An 18632-nucleotide genomic window follows, 5' to 3' on the forward strand; every position below is an offset into this window, starting at 1 on the left:
TGCGCGATGCCGGTGATTTCCTTTCTAGCGAAAGCTTGGGGTTTTCTCTGACCACTTCCTGTTCTCTCCTCAGTACGGCTTCAACATGGTCATGTCCCACGCACACGCAGTCAATGAAATAGCTCTGAGCCTGAACAATAAGAATCCACGGTAAGAAACCCAGGCCCTCTGTGGTCTTTAAATATCCAGCGTCTCCATGTAGACGTTGGATATTAGGTGTGGGTACACAATACGGGGAAGGCCTGCAGCCCTGTTCATATGATACGGCCGCCATTCATCACAGAATCTCGGCTACTCTCTCTGAAGTCGGGGGATCAGAAGGGGGGGCGTATAGGGGCTGTGGAAGGAATGTTTACTGAAGGGGAGATTAGTGGGGAACTGTGGGGGCTGATCACTTTATAATGAAGGACAAGATTTGGGGAAAGAAGCCCTGTAAAGTCGAAGCTAAACTCCTGCCTTGGACGGTAGACCGTCAATATGGACGATAGATGTCTTACTTCTGTACGGCGGGGCCTCTCTCCCTTGATGTTCATATCATTGTTGGACCAGAGAGGGGTTTGGTGGTTGGGGTTTTGTCGTCTGGCTGAGGTGTATTGCGCTGTGATGATCGTACACTGTGCTTCCAGGACAAAGGCCTTGGTGCTGGAGCTGCTGGCTGCGGTCTGTCTGGTCCGGGGAGGTCACGAGATAATCCTCTCGGCGTTTGACAACTTTAAAGAGGTGCAGTATGGCCGCAGGCATCGTTCACTCGAAATGGAAAAAAGTAGTTGTGCAACTGCTAGTTCTGTAACACTACATAGTCAACCCTACGGTGCTCTAAAAGGTCTCGGATCACGTCATCTTTCTTCATCATCGATGGGGGTGCAGGTCAGGTTAATTTGGGAATCCCTTTCATAGGTCCAGTCTCTCAGGGCTTTTGCGGGCTCACATTCGGAGGGCACAGTTTGACAGCACCTTTCTAACCCTAAACCCTCAGATGGAAAGAAAAGCTAAAGAAAAAACATTAGTTGTCTGTGGGAATGTACTAAATTAAAAAATATGCGGCTAACTAAAGCACAATGGCAGATTTCAGACTTTCTCTGCCAACAATGCAGCAGTAGCTGTAATTATCATAGTGGATAGGGTTAAAAATAGAGGGCTTGTGGGAGTTTTCTATCGTACCCAGGGTATTAGCTGAGCTCTACAGTGGCCCGTGTGAAGCTCTTAGTGGCATTTAGTCGCCAGATGTGAGACGACCCTCAGCTCTGATAAGGATCGACACCCAGACGGAGCCCAGAGGTTTGCTGAGCCCCTTGCTTTCTGCTGCCTGCATGGACATTCAAACGCCGGAACCGACCAATTACTACGTGGCTTTAAGCCCCCAGAGACCCTAGCGCTAATCAAGCAGCAGTCAAAACAAACGTGGGAGCCGCCGCGGCGCTGTAAATAGTATTTTAAAACTTAAAACTAAGCAGTAATGCACACTGGGCTGTCAGGCCACCGATGATGTCCAACCGCAGTGTTACTCTAATGAAGTGTTAAAATGTTCTACGTCAACTCAGAGGTTTGTGTCCATGTTTTCACTTTGCTGCAGAAAGGAAGTCTACCGTTGGGGGAAAACAGTTTGTTTTGATTTCTCTCACTCTTTCCAGTGTAGTTTAGTGTGGGAGTTTGCCTAAATCTGTCACTTTGACTTTGTTTTTTTTTTTCATCTCATCTTTCCTTCCCATGCATTTCCCATTATTATCCCTTAAGTCCCATAATTAGGTGTTATTATTACAAACGGAGTGTGCTGATCTTTGCATACAATATAATAACATTCTTTGCATTGATGACACTGTAAACATAAACACACTTATACATAAAGGACTGTAGTCCATCCAAAAACACAATCCAAGGTTGTTCTCAGCCTTCCTGATCACACATGATCTCCTTTGTGCATCTTTGTTGGTTGTTGGATCAGTTCAATGCCTTGTCAGCCTCTTGTAAAACACAAGTACACACTTCAAATTGTCCTCATTGACATGTCGCCTATATTTTAATATTTTAGGTGTGCAAGGAGAAGCACCGCTTTGAGAGGCTGATGGATTACTTTCGCTGCGAGGATGGAAACATCGACTTCATGGTATGGCCTTGGAGTGTTGAGTGACCTTTTCTAAGGTGTTTTCCTTTCTCTTTTGTCTTTCTGGTTGTCCACCTGATCAACCTGTTTATTGCATTACACAGGTGGCCTGCATGCAATTCATCAACATCATGGTCCACTCGGTGGAAGACATGAACTTTAGAGTCCACCTGCAGTACGAGTTCACCAAGCTTGGGCTGGACGACTTCCTGGAGGTAAGGGGAGAAGACTCAATCTGTGAAAAATAGATAAAAAAAAAAAAAATGGAAACATCCTCTTTTCTCAGTGTGGACTCCTTGTACGTATCCGTCTGTCTTCCCCCCGGTGGCAGAAATCCAAGCACACGGAGAGCGACAAGCTGTCGGTGCAGATCCAGGCTTACCTGGACAACGTGTTCGATGTGGGCGGGCTGCTGGAGGACGCCGAGACCAAGAATGCGGCGCTGGAAAAGGTGGAGGAGCTGGAGGAGCACCTGTCTCACGTAAGGGCACCACCCGCCGTACGGACCACCCAACACAATCCACCCGGCCCAGAGTTTTTACGAGGCGGTTGCGGTTCGCCAGCTATGTACAGAGCGTCGCATGGGTGTTTGTCTGCAGCGCGTTGGAATTCTACTCGGTGCTCCTTCCCCCTTCGATGAAAGTGCTTCGGGGTGATAATGAGCTGGAAATTGTTGGAATTGAACATATTCTGGCCCCCTCTTGTGCTGAGAACACAAGAAGAACAATCCTAATATTGTTCCCGTGTTGCCTCATTCTTTCTTGGGCAGTTGCCTTGGAAGGATCCCACGCTGCTTTCTAAAGATGTTTCTCACATGGGAGAGCTCGTAGGCAGCCCCTGACATCACTCGAGGAATTTCAAAACAAACTCGGGAATGACGGGGGAGGAAGATGGGTGAAAGTTCTCTGCAAATTCCTCTGAAAAAAAACTATGGAATCGATCCAAATTGAAAAACAAATGCTGCATCACGACGCCGGACGCGCCGGCATCATATTTCATGTTGGTGCTGCAGAGTGTGCAGGGGAGTAGACGGGGAAATGGAGAGATGGGATAGATGCCCGGGCACTCTTCTTCCTCCTCCTCCTCCTCCTCCTCCTCTCCCTATCTCTCCTCCAATATACTCCTATTCTCTCAGTTGCCCTGATGATGACATGAATTGTGCTCTGCTGTTGTTCTCTCCATCATCTCGTAGGTGACGGAGAAGCTGCTGGATGTAGAGAATGAGACCATGATGAAAGTAGCTGACATGGAGAAGCTTCTGATTCAGAAGGACAAGGACCTGCAAGTGATCCGGGTCAGTTCCTCCTCAGAGCTTTATAAATAACACTCGCTGATGTATTTAGCAAAAAAATTGTCATCATAGCAAATCAGGTCAGCAGGAAATAGGCGGTATTTGGCTCGTGGGAGTCCTCATTGTGCTGTGCGCTCTTTCTATCGCCCCCCGGTGGCCGTCTAGGAGACCTACGAGTCGACGAGCACCCAGGTCAGCACCCTGCGGAGGATGATCAAGGAGAAGGACGCCGCCTTCCAGCGGCACTTCAATATCGAGAGGCGCCTGATGGAGCTGGAACAGCAGGGCACCATCCGCCTGCACAAGAAGCCAGACGGGGACATCGCCATTGAGCCGCTGGGTGTGGGTGGCGGTGTGGGCAACGGTGGCCTGGGGATCCCCCTTGGTGACCTGGGACAGCTGTCGATCGGATCCACAGCCGGGTTAATGGGAGCCGGGGGGCAGGACACCAGTTTACCCCCGGCCAGCGAAGCTCCTCCGCCTCCACCCCCGCCACCACCTCCGCCTCCTCCGCCTCCTCCGCTTCCCCCTGCCTCAGGTAATAGACAGGACTCACACTAATAAACATGTCAGGAGACATATTTATGTGGAACTCAAGCTGGCCCGAGTGTCAGGGTCTCAGAGGGAGTCTATTTATTATCAGTGCACAGACAATGACGTCACTGTGAGCATGTCTTTCTCCACACCAGGCCTCTGTGGACCAGAGCCACCACCTCCCCCTCCACTACCACCCGCTGCGCCGCCTCTGCCGGACGCCTCGCCATCGGTTATCCTTAGTCTGGGTCTATCAGGTGAGATCCTCAACAACTTTGGTCAAGTTCTTCCGGGTCATTATTACGGAGAACCTCGGTTGCCTTGGTTACTGAAGAGACGATTCATTTTCGATTTCAATTTCTCCCAACAGCAATCAGAATCAAGAAGCCCATCAAGACTAAGTTCCGCCTGCCCGTGTTCAACTGGACCGCTTTGAAGCCCAATCAGATCAACGGCACTGTCTTCAATGAGATCGACGATGATCGGGTGCTGGAGGTGAGGTCACCGAGTTCAACCCGTGATCCAGTGAACAATTATTTAAGGTCTTTGCGACAGCAAGTGAGTTGGTCACTACTCCTTTTGGCAAATGCAGGAGCTGGACCTGGAGAGGTTTGAGGAGCTGTTCAAGACCAGATCCCAGGGTCCCGTGGTGGATCTCTCCAGCGCCAAGAGCAAAGTGTCTCAGAAAGCCGTGAACAAAGTGACGCTGCTGGACGCCAACCGCTCCAAGAACTTGGCCATCACACTGCGGAAAGCCAACAAGACCACGGAGGAGATCTGCAAGGCCATAGAAAAGTATCTATCGATTTATCTATCTATGTCTGTCTGTCTGTCTGTCTGTGAATATCTGTTTACTCACTGAAAGCCATTTATTTTGCATTGTTCACTGAAAGAAACCAGAAAATAAAAACCATGCTGACTGATCAGCTCCTTGTATGACAAACAAGACAAATTGCTAACACTAATGTTTGCGCACCCTCTCCCCAGGTTCGACCTGAAGGCCCTGCCCGTGGACTTTGTGGAGTGTCTGATGCGCTTCCTGCCGACGGAGGCGGAGGGGAAGGTCATGCGGCAGTACGAGCGCGAGCGGCGCCCGCTGGACCAGCTGGCCGAGGAGGACCGCTTCATGTTGCTCTTCAGCAAGATCGAGAGGCTCACGCAGAGGATGAACATCATCACCTTCGTCGGCAACTTCAACGACAATGTCAGCATGCTGACGCCGCAGCTCAACGCCATCATCGCCGCCTCGGGCTCGGTCAAATCGGCTCCAAAACTAAAAAGAATGCTCGAGGTAATCGGAGGATTTTTACAGGGATAATGTGCAGCCAGACGGTCCTAAATGAACCCCTGACTGGGTGATCAGGACTTTTTGGCTTGATTGACTGCTGATTGTCTCTAATAACCAATCAGAATTGAGTATTCCACAGAGCAAGGATAATGATAAGAATAAGGCATGGATATAACTTCAAATGAAAAAGAATGAACTTATAACTCATCAATGGTTTAGTATGTGTCCTTATGAAGTGGCGATATTGTGTTAATTCATCAATTCTTTCTTTCCTTTTAGATCATTTTAGCCCTGGGGAACTACATGAACAGCAGTAAAAGGGGCTCGGTTTACGGCTTTAAATTACAAAGTCTCGACCTGGTCAGTATTTCGTAGTTGACTTGTTAGTTTGCATGTCACTTATAAGGAACTTGAAAAGTTTACGCTTGGATTTGTTTCTATGAATTCCCCTGTGTTCGCAGCTGTTGGACACAAAGTCCACGGACAGGAAGATGACGCTGCTCCACTACATCGCGCTCATTGTGAAGGAGAAATACACCGAACTGGCAAACTTCTACCACGAACTGCACTTTGTGGATAAGGCAGCAGCAGGTCCGTACGGAATAGCTTTTATATTTGTTTGCATAGTTTTTCATACCTACCTACTTACTAACCTACCCCCACCTACCTACCCACCAACCCCTATTTAATACCTCCCCATTTACCTCCCTATACCCACCTACCTACTTTCTTCCTATGTATATGTCTATATGCTGTCCATAATATGTCCTGTTTCCTGGAGAACGTCCATCAGTTGGGGAAGGGCTTAACCACCTACCTATCTGCTTACCCCTACCTATTTGCCTACCTTTTATCTATGTATAATGTGTCTATATGCTGTTCACAATGTGCCCAGTTTCCCTGGAGAACGTTCTTCAGGACGTCCGGGAGCTGGGGAAAGGCATGGAGCTGATCCGGAGGGAGTGCAGCCTCCACGACCACTCGGTGCTCAAGGCCTTCCTCCACTCCAGCGACAGCCAGCTGGACAAGCTGCAGAAGGATGCCAAGACGGCTGAAGTACTCATCTCTATGGATCTCATCGAGTGGAAACATTAGAGAGAGAGAGAGAGAGAGAGAGAGAGAGAGAGAGAGAGAGAGAGAGAGAGAGAGAGAGAGAGAGAGAGAGAGAGAGAGAGAGAGAGAGAGAGAGAGAGAGAGAGAGAGAGAGAGAGAGAGAGAGAGAGAGAGAGAGAGAGAGAGAGAATTTTCGACTTGATGTTTAATGTTATGATGCTTTCAATCCTGCTACAAAAAAAAATACTTTATTTATTATACAAAATAGGAAAAAAATAAGAATATTAAATCATTATATGTTATATTAAAAAACGTTGTATTATTGTTATTGCTTTTGTTATTATTATTATTTTCTACAATTTATTATTTTTTTGTATTATTTATTATTCATATATTTGATATAAAATATTTAGAAAAAAATTATGGATAAAACATTTGAAAACATTATAGAAAAATATAATCTTTATGATATACACATTTATAGTATATACAAGGAATTTGTTGCAGTGAGGATTAAATGGCAATTTAAGCATAGAAATTTGCTTATATAATATGAAATGTAAATAAAAAAAAATCTCTCCCTCTCCAACCTCCAGGAAGCCTTCAATAATGTGGTGAACTACTTTGGGGAGAGTGCGAAGACGACTCCCCCCTCCGTCTTCTTCCCTGTGTTTGTACGCTTCATAAAGGCCTACAAGGTGAGTCTCTCTCTCTCTCTCTCTCTCTCTCTCTCTCTCCCCCCCCCCCTCTCTCTGCCAAACAACAGGAAGGAAGGGCCAGCTGGTCCTGGTGTTTGGATGGGGGACTCAGACCCTCGGACCCCCGGACACTCAGACGGGCCCCCGCCCCGCCCCCTGCCACCCGGCCCACACTTCCTGGGATTGTTCTGCCTCTGGATTTATGAGATCTGTCTGAGGAAATGTCACTGAAAAGCAATATTTTGTATGAAGTCAAATATAGGTGTGTCCATGTGCAGTTTAAGACAGGGAGGAAGAAAGACAGGAGGAGGAGATAAAAGAGCTCACGCTTTAATGACTGGTTATGTTTTTCAAATTGTGTGTTATTTTTTTTGTGTGTCTGTTTAACTTAACTCTCTGATCCGTTTCCTCTTTTCCGAAACGGCCATTTTGTTTCTATGTTTGAGCTCTGCTGTCTCCCGTGTTTTTTTTTTCCTGCTCTCCAGGATGCGGTGGAGGAGAACGAGCAGAGGAAGAAGCAGGAGGAAGCCATGAGGGAGAGAAGCTCCTCGCCCAAGAGGCCAAGCAGCACCAACCCAAGGTATGAAATACAATTGATGATCAAAATGATCAATATCATATTCATTGAACCTGATGCGGCGGCTGTATTGTATCACTGTGTAATTAAGATCATTTTCTTTGTGTTTGAAGTCGGAAATATAAAAACTGAAAAACTGATATCTGATAACATTGTTTGATTAAGAGGTTTAAGATTACAATTGTGAGCAGTAATTGTGGTTCCACACTGGTATGTACCAAGGTGGAAAACAAAATGGTTATAATATTGCAGGCAGAGGATTCCGACGATGACTGAAAGTGTTAAAAAAAAAAAAAAAAAAAAAAGTTGGCTCCATGGTAAATTGAATGTAATATAATACCATAAATACATACGTGTTCGCTACTCCATTCGCTTAATAATGTTAGACCCCCCTGGTGCTCCAGGTCCAGGCCCAGAAGAAGAAGCAGCAGCAGCAGGAACTGATCGCCGAGCTGCGGAAGCGTCAAGCCAAGGACCACCGGCCCGTCTACGAGGGCAAGGACGGCACCATCGAGGACATCATCACAGGTGGGACGGACCCCAGAGCCCTCTGTAGGGGTCCCGCCGGGGGTCCCGACGGGGGTCCCTGCAGGCGCCCCAGCACGGGCCCCTCAAGGCCCGTCATGACCGTGGTCCTCCACTGCTCAGCTCCTTTACAGTGCATGCTGTGCTACGTGGTCCAGACTCCACCACCACACGTAGACCACAGCTCGTAACAGAACACTGGATGTTGGAATTTAGAATGAACCAAAAACACAGCTGAGTCTCTCTCTCTCTCTCTCTCTCTCTCTCTCTCTCTCTCTCTCTCTCTCTCTCTCTCTCTCTCTCTCTCTCTCTCTCTCTCTCTCTCTCTCTCTCTCTCTCTCTCTCTCTCTCTCTCTCTCTCTCTCTCTCTCTCTCTCTCTCTCTCTCTCTCTCTCTCTCTCTCTCTCTCTCTCTACACATTTTTTTTTACATGTGATTATATGTGGAAATATATTTTTAAATTAGAGGAGAAAGGTCGCTCCACATACACAGGATCCTTTCAAGAACACTCCCAGTCAAAAGCTCAGGACCTACGCCCCCACTAACTATGATGTCTATGCTAACTATGACGATGTCTTTCTCAATTTTTATCCAGTTCTTTAAAAATCATCGAAACATGAAGAATTAATTAGTTGATCTGTGATTATATGTGGAAACGTGTCTTTAAATTGGAGGGGCAAACGCGCCATACCCATACACAGGTTTTTTCACTCCCAGCCAAAAGCTCAGGACTTACGCCTCCACTAACTACGATGTCTGTCTTGATATTCCATTTTTTTTTTTTTTTTTTTTTTTGGTTGATTTTTTTAATCCTAGAAAATAATCGTAATCGTACCTTAATCTTTACCTGTTGTCTAAACGCCTCCTCCCCCTCCAGTCCTGAAGAGCGTGCCCTTCACGGCCCGCACCGCTAAGCGTGGCTCACGGTTCTTCTGTGACGCCAACCTCTGCGACGACGCCAACTGCTAGCACCCCCCCCCTTCTCTCCCGTAATGCCAAGGTTGTCCAGGTTGTCTCTCGTATGACCTCTGACCCCACTGCCGTGCATGCAGCATGACCCCCACACCCAACCACCCGCCCGCCCTGACCTCGTACTAACCTAGGCTGTCATTGGCCGGCTGGCAAATTATTTGTATTTAGTCTTTCTACCTCAACAGACTCCTATTCGAGGCACTGGATCGGGATAGGAGTCGGCCAAACCTCTTTGAACGATGTCAATTAAAGATGAAATGTTTTGCGACGTCAGAAAGAAGTGTGAGCACCAACCGCGACGTGCAAATTCAAACCAGGGGGTAAATAACAATGTACAATATCAAATAAATCGAAAGATTCACTCAAAATTCGGCAGTACACGATAGACCTAAAAATGAACTAGAAAATAGAAAGACAATGACATTGTACAATAAACCAAAAAATGATCTATATATATAATATATAGAAAGAAACAAGAATATATGGATGTCACTTGCAGTGAGTGGGAAAGTTGCTAACGATGCTAATGTTTTACCATTTTTGTTTTCTTATCAGGGAGACATTTTTAGAAAAAGTTGAAAATTTGTCCATAAAATAAAATGTAATAAAAAAAAAATCTCACTCTTTACATCCGGTAAAAATTAGCAAAAAACCTTGTTGTTGTTGTTGTTTCTGCGCTCGGATTGGTATGTGTTATTTTCGGTGCACGTCGCTCGCTGGTGGTGGACACTTATTCTTCCATGAGAAAGAATATGCACACACACACTTCGTGCAACAGCCCTGATTGTGTAATGAAGCAATCAAGTGCGCGCATGCCATGGATGGAAAACAAACAAACAAAAAAAAAAACCCTGCACAACAATGCGTGAGATATTTTTGCACCCTTTTTGTTTAATATCTTTTTTTTTTTTTTTCTTCCATATGAAAAATGAATTCAACCATTCTAACATAAAGAGGTTTGGCTTCTTAATGTTGTTCTTTAATGGACGGTGGAACGAGACTAACCAGTTTGGTGTTTGGTTTTTCCTGCTAACACGGTGGTTCTTTTCTCCTCACCCACCACTCTTTGTTCCTCCAGCTGAACAGAAGCGTACTGCCAGTACATGACTCTCCTAGCAGAGGGTAAGGAAGGCAGTATTTGGCCGGAGCCCTTCTCGGCTCGGCTCGGCTTGGCTTGGCCCTCCGGCTCCCTGTGCTGCTGAAGTTTAACAGCCGCTGCTTCGGCTAGCGCTTGAAATGCACATGAAAAGTTGCCCTTTGAGCATTCAAGCATTATTATACACCGCTAATCCAGTATTGTGCCAGATAGGGTCCTTCTAGAAGATTCTAGGGAGGAAAACAAAAAAGTTGCTTTAAAACGTGCCCGGAACATAGTTTGCTGTACATTGCCAACACTGTCTGATGTCAGATAGGGAGCGCTCTCCAGACAAACTTCTCCTTCTTCTTCTTATCTTAAGAACAAATGGCATCACCCCATTTTTAGAAACGTGACGTTCCACCAATGCTTCACTTCCTTCAAGAAGGCTTCTTTGCTATTGCGGTATTGCGTCACTGTGCATAACTGGACGCGACGCGGTCATTATCGTCATGCTCCTCCTCCTCATCATCATCGTCATCGTCGTCGTCGTCCCCTCCTCTGTGTTGCATGGTGTCCAGTGTCCATCCCCCTCTCACCCGTCCGAGATGTCCACCGTGTGTTGTCTTTGCTAACAGTCACTCGCAGTGTGCTCATTGGCTCGTGGTCAACAAGCTTAAGGCCCCATACACACAGTATATATTATATTTCTGATATGGTGTATATTCACTATTAGAGGTAGACGTTCCCCAAAGCGGTGACACGGGCTGCGAGGCTTCAAAGAGCTTGTTGACCACCGTTCTGCAATTGTTTGTCTACTGCGTTTATCTCGACAATAACCAGGTAATGTTGTTTTGAAAGCTCCAAAGCCTTGTAATAACAACGTTCGCAGTTGTTACAACGTTTTGGGAGCATGTCACGTTTGCATTTCTGAATATAACTGTACAGTTAACACAATGTCATATAAGGAAACGCTATCAAGGTCTTCGGGCGCCTTTAAGGTCATGGTCCTGCCTTTTCCCCCGAGCTGAAGGGGATTGGGCTGGAGCATTTAAGGAAATAATCGTCTAACATGTGTGCCCCCCCCCCACTGTCCCTCACCCTTCTCTCCATGCCCCCCTCCCTACCCCCCACCACTCCCAGATCTGAGAAACCAGCCCTTCCTGCGAGCCGACGCGCTGATCCGGAGCGGCTGGAAGAGGCCTTAAACCTGCTAATTCGCCACTTAAAAAACCGAACCCCCTTTTCCTCGTTGTAACCCCTTCGTTGTAACCCCTCGTCCTGATGGTTCCTACTCAACTCTGGGTTTAAAGACTGAAAAGGAGGGACAGGACAGGACAGGACAGAACCCATGGCCTTTTGCTGTGCCCGGGTATTTATTTATTTATGGAGGTGTTCCTCTAAAGCCACCCTGAAGGAAGCAGGAAGCAGGACGGTCGACCTTACTGGGGTTGCTCAGCTCTGGGATCAAGACCTCGTCCAAGGAAGACCGCATGCAGGTGTGGTGCGTTTGGGAAGTCCAAAAGCAGGAAGGACAGCTCTTTCACCCCACTAAGTGCCTGCCAACGTTCCCCAATAAACCTTCCAATTTCCTCCCAAGGTGCGGTTGGACTTGAAGTCCAGCCAACGCAAAAGGGCAACCAACCGTTGGACCTTTTATTTCTCCTTGTTTCTGTCCCTCATGGCCCGCATCGCTAAGCCTGGCTCGCGGTTCATCTGTGACGCCAACCCCTGCGACAGCACCAACTGCTAGCCCCATCCCGCCCCATGCCTTAATGCCTATAAAGACACTGGTTTGCCCTTGCAAAACCTTCTTCCAAAAGGACTTTGAAGACCACTATGTAATCTACTGGGAGGTTTGGGGACAGGATTGGCGTTAAAGCCCGGTATTTTACAGAGTCAACTTTTCTAGGAGAAGGTTAAATCCTCTTATACCAAGGAAAGAATGATTACTGCTTCTGTTGGGTTCTCTGGACAAGCCAACCAAACCAAACTTCTTCTCATGTCATGTCTTCAAATGTTATATGTCAAAAAAGTGCCTTTTTGTCTCAGCAGTATTATTTCTTGTATGTCAGCCATTACCTGTATATTTCACTTTCATGTCTTAATTGTCTCAAAAAAAAAATCTCATTTTTATTTACCTTCTACTATGCCATTGAATTACGGCTAAAAATGTTAAACAATTCTAAGCTTTCAAGGCGTACCGAACTCCCAGCAAATACAATTTTAGTTGTTGGGGAAATTGCGATCTTGCATATCTGAATGTTTATATGCTTTTGACAACACTTTCTGAAGAAGTGACAGACGTTATCAAGATGATTTTTATATATCGACTGCTGTTTGAGGAGTTGTTTAGGAGAAGGATGTCGGGTTGAGTTGAATCGCTCTAAACGTGGTGGATGAAGGAGTTTTGCAGGAGTTTTAAAGATTCGATTTGTTTGGATCTATTCCCTCTTTAATAACCATCGAATAAGCAGAAATGATTGTGTGTTCCAATATGGCATTGTGGGTAAAGGGACCGACTGTATTTACACTACTTAACTCGCCTTAATGTTGTATTGAGACACTATTCTCTGAATGTTTCTATGTTTAAAAAATACTTGCAATCCAGTGAATGAAGGGTTAAAAACAAATGGTGGTCCCTTTGATTTTTGTCTTAAGCGATGCCTGCATTTCCATTTCCTTTTTAAATAAATGAAATAATATATCGGGACCCACAGGCGGTCTTTCCATATGGCCTAGTTACGCAATTTTTCCATCCAAGTCCTGTTCCTTGAATAAGCTGATTGGAGGAGACGATGGCGCTTCGTACTACATCATGGTGGCTCAAAGAGGTAAGCCTCTCTAGCAGGGTTTTCGCGGTTTGAGGACTTGAGGGTTCAATGCCCTGTGAGCATTTGAAAAGCGGCAACTTGAGGCCAAGTTTAAAAGCGCCTGGACGCCATCGGCGAGCGTGACGTAGGCCCGAAGGTTCAGACGCTACCTTCCAGCACTGCTGTCAGGTTCATGTCCTGATTTTTCCATCCAAGTTTATTCCAATAATTGTTTCCAAGTTTCTTTATTCAAATAATTGGAGGAGACCAACCAAGCTCAGAAAGACTCGATGGCACAAAGAGATAAGCCACCCCTTTGCTCAGCTCACTTGTCATTGAGTGTTCCCTGGCGAGTAAGCTTTTGAAAGCTCACACCCTGCGTTTAAAAGTGCTTGGAGGCCAGGGTCATGTGTTGAGTAGCGCAATGGTTCAGATGCTGCCATTTTAGGTTTGAGTCCAGACATTTCCATCAAATTCGTGTTTGTTTAATTGGAGGAGACTGACCAAGCTCACTAAGTCTAGGGGATAGGCCGCTGTTGACCTATCCCCTAGACTGAGAGCACCCCAAGGGCCTGTTTAAAAGCTCCTGGAGACCAGGGCTATGTGTGACGGCAACCTGGTGGTGTAATCACATACCCAGAATGTGTCTGGGTGGTCAGTTTGATTCCCTCTCTACCCTGGTGGCAACAACAAGTCTTGCTGTGATGGATCTGGGAACCATGGATGCCTTAGATCTGACCTGGCATTGAACCCCAACCCTCAAGTTCTCATCCAACAACTTACTTTTTTGAGCCAATGAGTCATACTGAGCTTGGTCGTCACCTCCAGGAACCAACTCTTGCATGGAAGGGTAGACTTGAATCAGCAGTGCCGGAAGGCAGCATCTGAACCATTGTGCTGCCAAATCAACTTGACCCAGGCCTCTGGGCGCTTTTTAAATGTTCCCTTGGGGTGCCATCTTTCGAAAGCTCACTCAGCATCGAAGCCCTCCAACAGCAGCTTATCTCCTTGAGCAGCAAAGTCTCACTGAGTGACGTCGTCTCCTCCAGTCATCTGATTTACAAACAATGGCAGTCGCTTGGAAAGCAAAATCTGCACTCGAACCTGCGATTGCAGCACTGAGAGACAGCGTCTGAACCCATCACACCAGAGTCCTGCAGTGTTCCGGCTTCTGAGAGGTGATCAAATATATGAAAATACTTGTGCCACTTGTTGGAGCTGACAGGATACAATCTGTGTAAAATCTTCAACTTAAAGTCCTTAATTGTATTTGGAATTATATTTATGAGGTATCGTAAAAGTAGCTTTGCAATGTTTTCTATTAAAATAAATGCATTTGTATTTACAAGTAGGAGTACTAACAGGATCAATACAATTTCTAATAAAAGAGTTTTCTGTCCAGTACAGAGGTCCCGTCAGCGGATCAGGGTTCTGGTGTCATGGCCTCTTTTTGGTGCTGAAGGGCCTCACATTGGTTCTGCCTGGGGCCCCCAAATCAATAAGACTGCCCCTGTTGGGACCCGACCAAACATACTCATTGGTGCAGGTCGCCCCCTGGTGGACATAGTTAAAACAACATGAAACAACGAAAAGCCAGTGGCTGTACACGCTTGTTTTTTTTTTTTATATAAAGCAAAAAGGTAAGACAGTCCAAAGATTTCTACATGTTCACATTTTTATTTTTCAATGTTGTGATAGTTGTCTGATATCAGTTTCTGCTGTTATTCTCCAGCAAGAAAAGAAAAGTTAAAAAAAAAAAAAAAAAAAAAAGAAATTCTGCCACCATCATTTCCTTCCAAATAAGGGTCAGGAGACACCGCACATTTCAACTATAAAAATCCATTTAATTTCTCATTATATCAAAAAGAAACCACAAACATCCATGTGGGGGGTCTGGCCGTCAGAGAATTTCTCTTTTAAAAAAAAACAAAAAACAAAAAAAAAACAGTATGATGGTTGAATAGTTTGCGTAGATCAAATCAAAATGTCTAACAGAGGCAGGAATGGTGTGAATACTGCAAAAAAAAGGTGTGTGTGTGGGGGCGGGGGGGGGGGGCGGGGAGGGGCAGAGTAACTCTAATCTCAGATTAGATATAAAATGACAGGTATTGCTGGAAACCGTGGTTTAGAAGCAGCAGTGTGTGTCCGATTAAACCAAACAGTGCATGATAAACGGAGAAAAGAAAGAGGATTTAAAGACAGAAGGATGGACAGACCACTAGCACTAGAATTAGCAGCAAGGCAAAAGAAATAAAGAACAAAGGAATGCTGTTCCTATCAGGAGGATCAACCCCTCAAAACCCCCCATCAAACCCCCACCCAAAAAAAGCAACCGGCTCCTCTGAGGAATGCACTTATAATGAGCGTTATGCTGAATTACCTGGACATGTAATTACACACAATGAATTATTATTATTTTTAATCACAAAAAGAACAAACGTACCATTGGGCTTTTCCTAAAATCGAAAATGACAATCAAAAAAAAAAAAAAAAAAAAAAAGAATTCTGGATAGAATACAATATACAACCGTTCTCAATGTTTCTCTTGGATTGACCTGGAATTCTCAAAAAAAACAAGCATTTTAGTAAAAATCCTGCAGGATCCGGTAAAAACCAAAAGGCCACCGACGACCATCCCAGACCAGAACATGGATCCTGGAATGTGGAAACATGTATTTTTATTACAATCATCTTTTTTTTTTCTCTCCATCACACTCACACACTGCCACTGAGTCATTCATCTGCTGACACATTATACAAAAAAACAAACAAAAAAAAAAAAAGGACAGACTCCTATTTCGTTACTGATGTTGTGTAATTCCTGGGTATTATATTCTCAAGACACTTTGTTAATTATACGGTTTATATATATCTATGTATATGCAAATATATATAACTTTTAGTCTGTGCAAGAAGGAAAAAAAGAATCACTTGGATGTAGTTTCTTTCAGACTTTTTTTTTTGTCTTGGACGCTGAGTTTTCTCCACGTGCACGTGTGTGAGGAAGCATTCACAAAGTGAGAACCGACGCCTAAAATGTCTTCTCTTTCACAAACAAAGAAACCAAAAAAAGACTTGTTTCTCGTACGGAACAACGTGTTTTGTATTTGTTTTGTCCCCGCTATACAATTCATACAAAAATAAAAAATTAAAATTGTTCCACTGCCATTTTGCATTGCTCTATCTTTTACATTTGCACAGAGGTAGTGGCTATATGAGTTAAAAAAAAGGGGGAGAGGAAGGAAAGTCATGAGGAGGTGAGGTGAAAAAATAAAATGAAGAACTGAATAAATGTTTAAAAAATGGTTTTGTTATTATTATTATTTTTTCTCTCTCTCTCTTTCGCTCGCTCTCTCGTCGGAAGATTTTTTTTTTTGTCCCAAGAACAAAATATAATACTGCAATCACATAAAAAAGTAGTCCTTCATTTTATACATTTATACAGTGTTCTCGCTCTTTTTTGTTGATTTTTTTTTTCTTTTTTTTCAATTTGTAAAAGGCATAAAGATGAGAGTTTGTGGGCTCAGCAGAGGGCTGGGCTGGAGGGGGCGGGGCCAAAGAGGGCAGGGCTGGCAGGGGGCGGGGCCAACCAGGTCAGGGACGGACAGGACGGGGTCGGGGGCCAAACTGAGTGGGGGCGGGGCCAATCAGGGCGTGGCCGGCAGAGTCCCTTGGCTGCTGGTCCTACGCCAGCGGGTCGCTGATGTCGTCGTCGTCGTCCTGGGAGAGCAGCTCCGTCTTCTCGTCGGTGCTGCCCAGCGAGTTGCGGCTGCTGTGGGCGCCCATGTAGAGCGTGGCGTAGACCGGGTTGGTGAAGTTGGTCGGCTGGGCAGCAAAAGAAAGTAATAAATAATAATTATATATCATATAAATAATATTGATGAGTACAAAAGGGGCCCCACTTTTTGACCCCTATCGACAATGGGCTTATTCACTTTTTTCCAACTTTTGTGGTACTGTAGCGTCACAAATCACAAGTGTTGATAAATGAGGATCATCCCAAAACAATCTGTGTGTGTGTGTGTGTGTGTGTGTGTGTGTGTGCGCGCTACCTTATCTGGGTCCAGAGCGAAGTCTGAGTCCAGCAGCTCGCCGGCGTCGTCGTCCGGCTCCCCTTCGTAGATCTTATACGCCGGGTTCCCAATCTCCACGTTCATGGCTCCGTTGGTCATCCTGTGGTGCTGGAAGCCCTTGGCGCTGAGGAGGCAAAACCCCCAAATAAAAAGTTACGTTTCGTCTTCCGGGATTCGGCGAAGAAACCACTGTTGTCACAGGGGCAGAGAAACGTGTCGCTATCCACAAAAGTAAAGCGGACACGGACCCACCACCAAGTTCAGACCAATTCAAGACGACACTTAACGCCCGATTTACACTGAATCCGACAAACGACGACAACAAATCGGAAGTCCGCTCGTTTCTACGGGAAAAGTCAGATTCTGGGCGTGAAAATTTGAACACATCCGATCAAGGCTCCGGGACTCTTCACATGTGAATACTTCTTCGGATTTTGGATCCGACGCTACAGAAGCCACTGTTGCTCCGATAATCTACTTGGAATCTGCTTCAAACAGAAAGTTACAAATAGATATACACATAGCTTTATATATGTATATTTAATGCTGGTTCTTGCCACATAAATCTGCTATTTTATGAATGATATAAAAAGAAGAAAGATTAACACAAAATAGGAACAGACTGGGAGCCAACGCTTTAGACGCAAGATTATCCGAGAGCCACTTAGGGGGCAGCATGGATTTTCAGATGCAGTGTAAAGCCGGCTTCAGAGCACAGGCTGCCAAATGAGATCTATTTATTTACTTGTTTTTTTTAAATTGTGGTCACTTTCAAGTCCCATTTGATCAGACCTGACAAATATATTGCATCGTGTACAATATGAAGAATGAGGCATTTTCATACTGCAAATATTTGAGTTTGCAAGCACATCGACAGTCAACACTACTCCAAAGATACACGGTCGTACAGTGTGTACTGCTACTACGCAGGCAGGTAGAAGTAGCGCGTACAGAGGGAACACAGGGGAGGGGGGGAAAGGTCAACGTATCACTGCATTTTTCGGGAGGAGATTTGGGAGAACGGCGGGCGGGGCAGGCGATAAACACACAGATCTTACACGGACCAACAGCATGGGGAAGGATGGGATTTTTGCGATTTCATGGGACAAAAAAGGGGCAGGGTGAATTACAAATCCAACCCTATAGAGTTACCGCGAGCGCTGGGAGTGAGACTTTCCCAGCCTCAGAGCCCTGGGAGACAGAAGAAGGACGGTTATCCACAGCCCAGGCGTAGAGCGATAGAGAGGAGGCAGAGAGTAAAAAGGTGGAAGGAACAGATGGATAAAATGGAGAAGAATCAGAACGAACAAGTTTAACAGAGTCCGCCGCCGCCGCTCACCCGCGCATTCTCCGCTTGTACCACACGATGGCGCCAACGAGCAGCAGAGCCAGCAGTAGGAGCAGCAGCAACGGGATGAGCACTGAGGCTGTGTCTGGGAAATAAAAAAAACAACACATTAATAAGATGGATAAGAGGGTTTCCATAGAAATAATATATAATAATAATAATGATGATGATGATGATGATGAGGATACCAGTGCACCATGAGTGACTTACTTCCACCGGAGGATGAATTCGTAGAAGTTTCAGCAACCTGGCACCTGTATCCCGCCCATCCTGAAGGACACCTG

The 18632-nt window shown here is 45.5% G+C and overlaps 2 protein-coding genes across 2 annotated transcripts in view; one reads left to right on the plus strand and one right to left on the minus strand.

Moving 5' to 3' along the window:
• fmnl3 (formin-like 3) overlaps window positions 1-12747 on the plus strand; it is a 31855-nt gene extending 19108 nt beyond the window's left edge. Inside the window, 20 exon segments of the mRNA XM_080015424.1 lie at window positions 74-150; window positions 627-720; window positions 2030-2104; window positions 2206-2316; window positions 2433-2582; window positions 3294-3395; window positions 3558-3930; window positions 4082-4183; window positions 4297-4421; window positions 4519-4721; window positions 4914-5217; window positions 5494-5574; window positions 5676-5805; window positions 6110-6270; window positions 6864-6965; window positions 7451-7501; window positions 7504-7545; window positions 7947-8070; window positions 8945-9067; window positions 11258-12747. Of these exon segments, the coding sequence (XP_079871550.1) occupies window positions 74-150; window positions 627-720; window positions 2030-2104; window positions 2206-2316; window positions 2433-2582; window positions 3294-3395; window positions 3558-3930; window positions 4082-4183; window positions 4297-4421; window positions 4519-4721; window positions 4914-5217; window positions 5494-5574; window positions 5676-5805; window positions 6110-6270; window positions 6864-6965; window positions 7451-7501; window positions 7504-7545; window positions 7947-8070; window positions 8945-9036 (2499 nt within the window). The 3' untranslated portion in view covers window positions 9037-9067; window positions 11258-12747.
• Window positions 12748-16611: 3864 nt separating this feature from the next.
• Window positions 16612-18632, minus strand: part of lrp1ab (low density lipoprotein receptor-related protein 1Ab) — a gene marked incomplete at its 3' end in the record, with an annotated part of 105613 nt that continues 103592 nt past the window's right edge. Inside the window, exons 86-89 of the mRNA XM_080015183.1 lie at window positions 18559-18629; window positions 18340-18433; window positions 16980-17124; window positions 16612-16752 (exon numbers count right to left, since the gene is read on the minus strand). Coding sequence (XP_079871309.1) covers window positions 16612-16752; window positions 16980-17124; window positions 18340-18433; window positions 18559-18629 — 451 coding nt within the window. The remainder of the gene's footprint in view (window positions 16753-16979; window positions 17125-18339; window positions 18434-18558; window positions 18630-18632) is intronic.

The sequence above is a fragment of the Zeus faber genome (assembly GCF_960531495.2).
Source record: "Zeus faber genome assembly, chromosome: 15".
Taxonomy (NCBI): Eukaryota; Metazoa; Chordata; class Actinopteri; order Zeiformes; family Zeidae; genus Zeus; species Zeus faber.